The 1,901-nt window shown below is 66.9% G+C and overlaps 1 protein-coding gene across 1 annotated transcript; it reads left to right on the top strand.

The window, feature by feature from the left end:
* The first annotated feature begins 1,394 nt into the window (after positions 1 to 1,394).
* QRFP (pyroglutamylated RFamide peptide) lies at positions 1,395 to 1,901 on the top strand. Its single transcript, XM_050320098.1, has one exon. It carries the CDS (start codon positions 1,515 to 1,517, stop codon positions 1,899 to 1,901), a length of 387 nt encoding a protein of 128 aa, XP_050176055.1. The 5' UTR covers positions 1,395 to 1,514.

Below are 1,901 nucleotides of genomic sequence, written 5' to 3'. Positions count from 1 at the left end.
GCCAAGCGTCTCAGCGGCCATGCCCGTGGCGCAGCGTGGGGACATCGCGGAGGGACCTGCCGCGGTGATGGCAAAGGGAGCGACCCTGCGTGGCTGCAGCTCCTTCCCTGTGCCAGGCTCCTGGCGTGGAATTCCTGGGAACTCCATCACTGAGCCAGAACCGCTCTGCAAAACAAGGGCTGGGGAGAACCAGGCGGGCAGTGGAGGCTTCCCAGAACTCCAGCCCAAACTGAGGCACCGTGGGACCTCAGGGTGGCCCTGGGGCTGGGACTGGGAGGGTGGCAGAGCCAAAGGAACCCTCTCCTTGCTCTGACAGGCATTACCCTCAGCCCCTTCCCTCTGAGCTGCTCACCCCACGTCCCATTCTGTCACAGGCCAGGCCAGACCCAGAGGGGACAGCAGGGTCCCAGGCACTGGGGGCCATGTTTCAGCACTGGGGGCTGTATGCATTGACCAGGGAGGGTGGGAGCGCTTGGTCTTGTCCATGTGGGGCCAGTCCCTGGGGGAATTTGGGGCTGCAGGAGTCTCTCTTGATGCCTGTGTACCCACCACACTGGGACCCCCACGAGCTGCACATAAGGACACACCAGCCGAACGGGGGGGACACACTCCTGCACCCAGACAAGACCCTCCCTCCAGCAGCACACCCAGCTGCCAGGGACTCAAGGCCAGCTCCCAGCCACCGCTCCAAACGAGGCAGCAAATGAAGGCGGCGCGTTAATGAGCAGTGTTGCCGTACTCACATTGTGGCAGCTCCACCAACCCCTGTCCCCCCCATCCTCCTTTCCAGCCCCATCCCCGAGAATCCCACCCTCTGCTCTCTTTGGCCACACGTTCAAGAGGTGACACAGCAATTAAACCAGGCGGGTATTTAATGGCCCGGGGCGGGCTGGCTGCTCATCTGGGCACTGGGCAGCACGGAGCAGGGCCAGGGCCGGCAGCGCTGGGCAGCGCCAGAGCAGAGAGGTGAGTGGCTCCCTTCTGTCTGTCTGTCTGCCCCCACATACCTGCTTCACACCTGCAGCCAGTGAAGAGGCAAAGGCTCCCTGCGGGCAGGACTTACTCGTAGGGACAATCAGGGTGATGCACAAAGTCCTCCCGAGGTGCCTCCAAGAGGAGCGGGCAGCTCTGGAGCCCATCGCCCTGCCCGGCTCTCAGCCCCCCACCCCGGCAGAGCCCCCCTGGCTCCCGGCCGCGAACCAGGGGAGTCGCTGCAAGGCTGGGGTTTGCGAGCTCGGAGCTGCTGCTGCTGAAGGGCGGCGGGTCTGAAGGAGGCATGGGGCGAGCTCAGACTCCCCCAGCACCCGCACTGGGGCTGGGTGCTGGTGTGGAGGCTGCAGAAGGAGCAGTGGGTGTTTGGTGTGGGGTGGAGCTCTGGCAGGGCCAGCAGGGCTGGTTTTGGGGGTGCAGCAGCAGGGGTGAACAACACGTGGCGGCCGAGGGCATCCCGTGCTGCTGCCTCCGCCGCCGCCCGAGGATGCTCTGCGGTTTACTGACCTGCCTTTCCCTCCCAGATGAGAGCACCCTACTCGCTGTCCTGCCTCTTCCTCCTGAGCCTGGGGGCCTGCTTCCCTCCCGGCGAGCGGCGGGAGCCAGGACGCCCCGGGGAGGGGACCCTGCTCGGTCCCAGGTGGCAACCAGCGGCGGAGGACCCGGGCGCCGGCTGGAGGGCAGGGGCGAAGCGGAGGCGAAGCGAGGAGCTGGACGCGCTGCTGGGCATCGCCCGGGAGCTGCGGGGCTACGGCTCGGCGGGGGCCGGGCAGCGGCCGGGCAGGAGGGGGGGCTCCGAGGTGCTGCCCGCCGCGGGGGAGAAGCGCAGCGGCACCCTGGGCAACCTGGCCGAGGAGCTGAACGGCTACAACAGGAAAAAAGGGGGCTTCACCTTCCGCTTCGGGAGATGA

This window comes from Myiozetetes cayanensis, unplaced genomic scaffold (genome assembly GCF_022539395.1).
Source record: "Myiozetetes cayanensis isolate MyiCay16 unplaced genomic scaffold, myiCay2020 scf23, whole genome shotgun sequence".
Classification (NCBI taxonomy): Eukaryota; Metazoa; Chordata; class Aves; order Passeriformes; family Tyrannidae; genus Myiozetetes; species Myiozetetes cayanensis.
The sequence above is the reverse complement of the archived record's forward strand: the minus strand, read 5'-3'. Positions and strand labels throughout refer to the sequence as shown.

What these genes read in the sequence shown, in the direction of transcription:
- QRFP (XM_050320098.1), top strand. Translation starts at nt 1,515, where the DNA reads ATGAGAGCACCCTACTCGCTGTCCTGCCTCTTCCTCCTGAGCCTGGGG.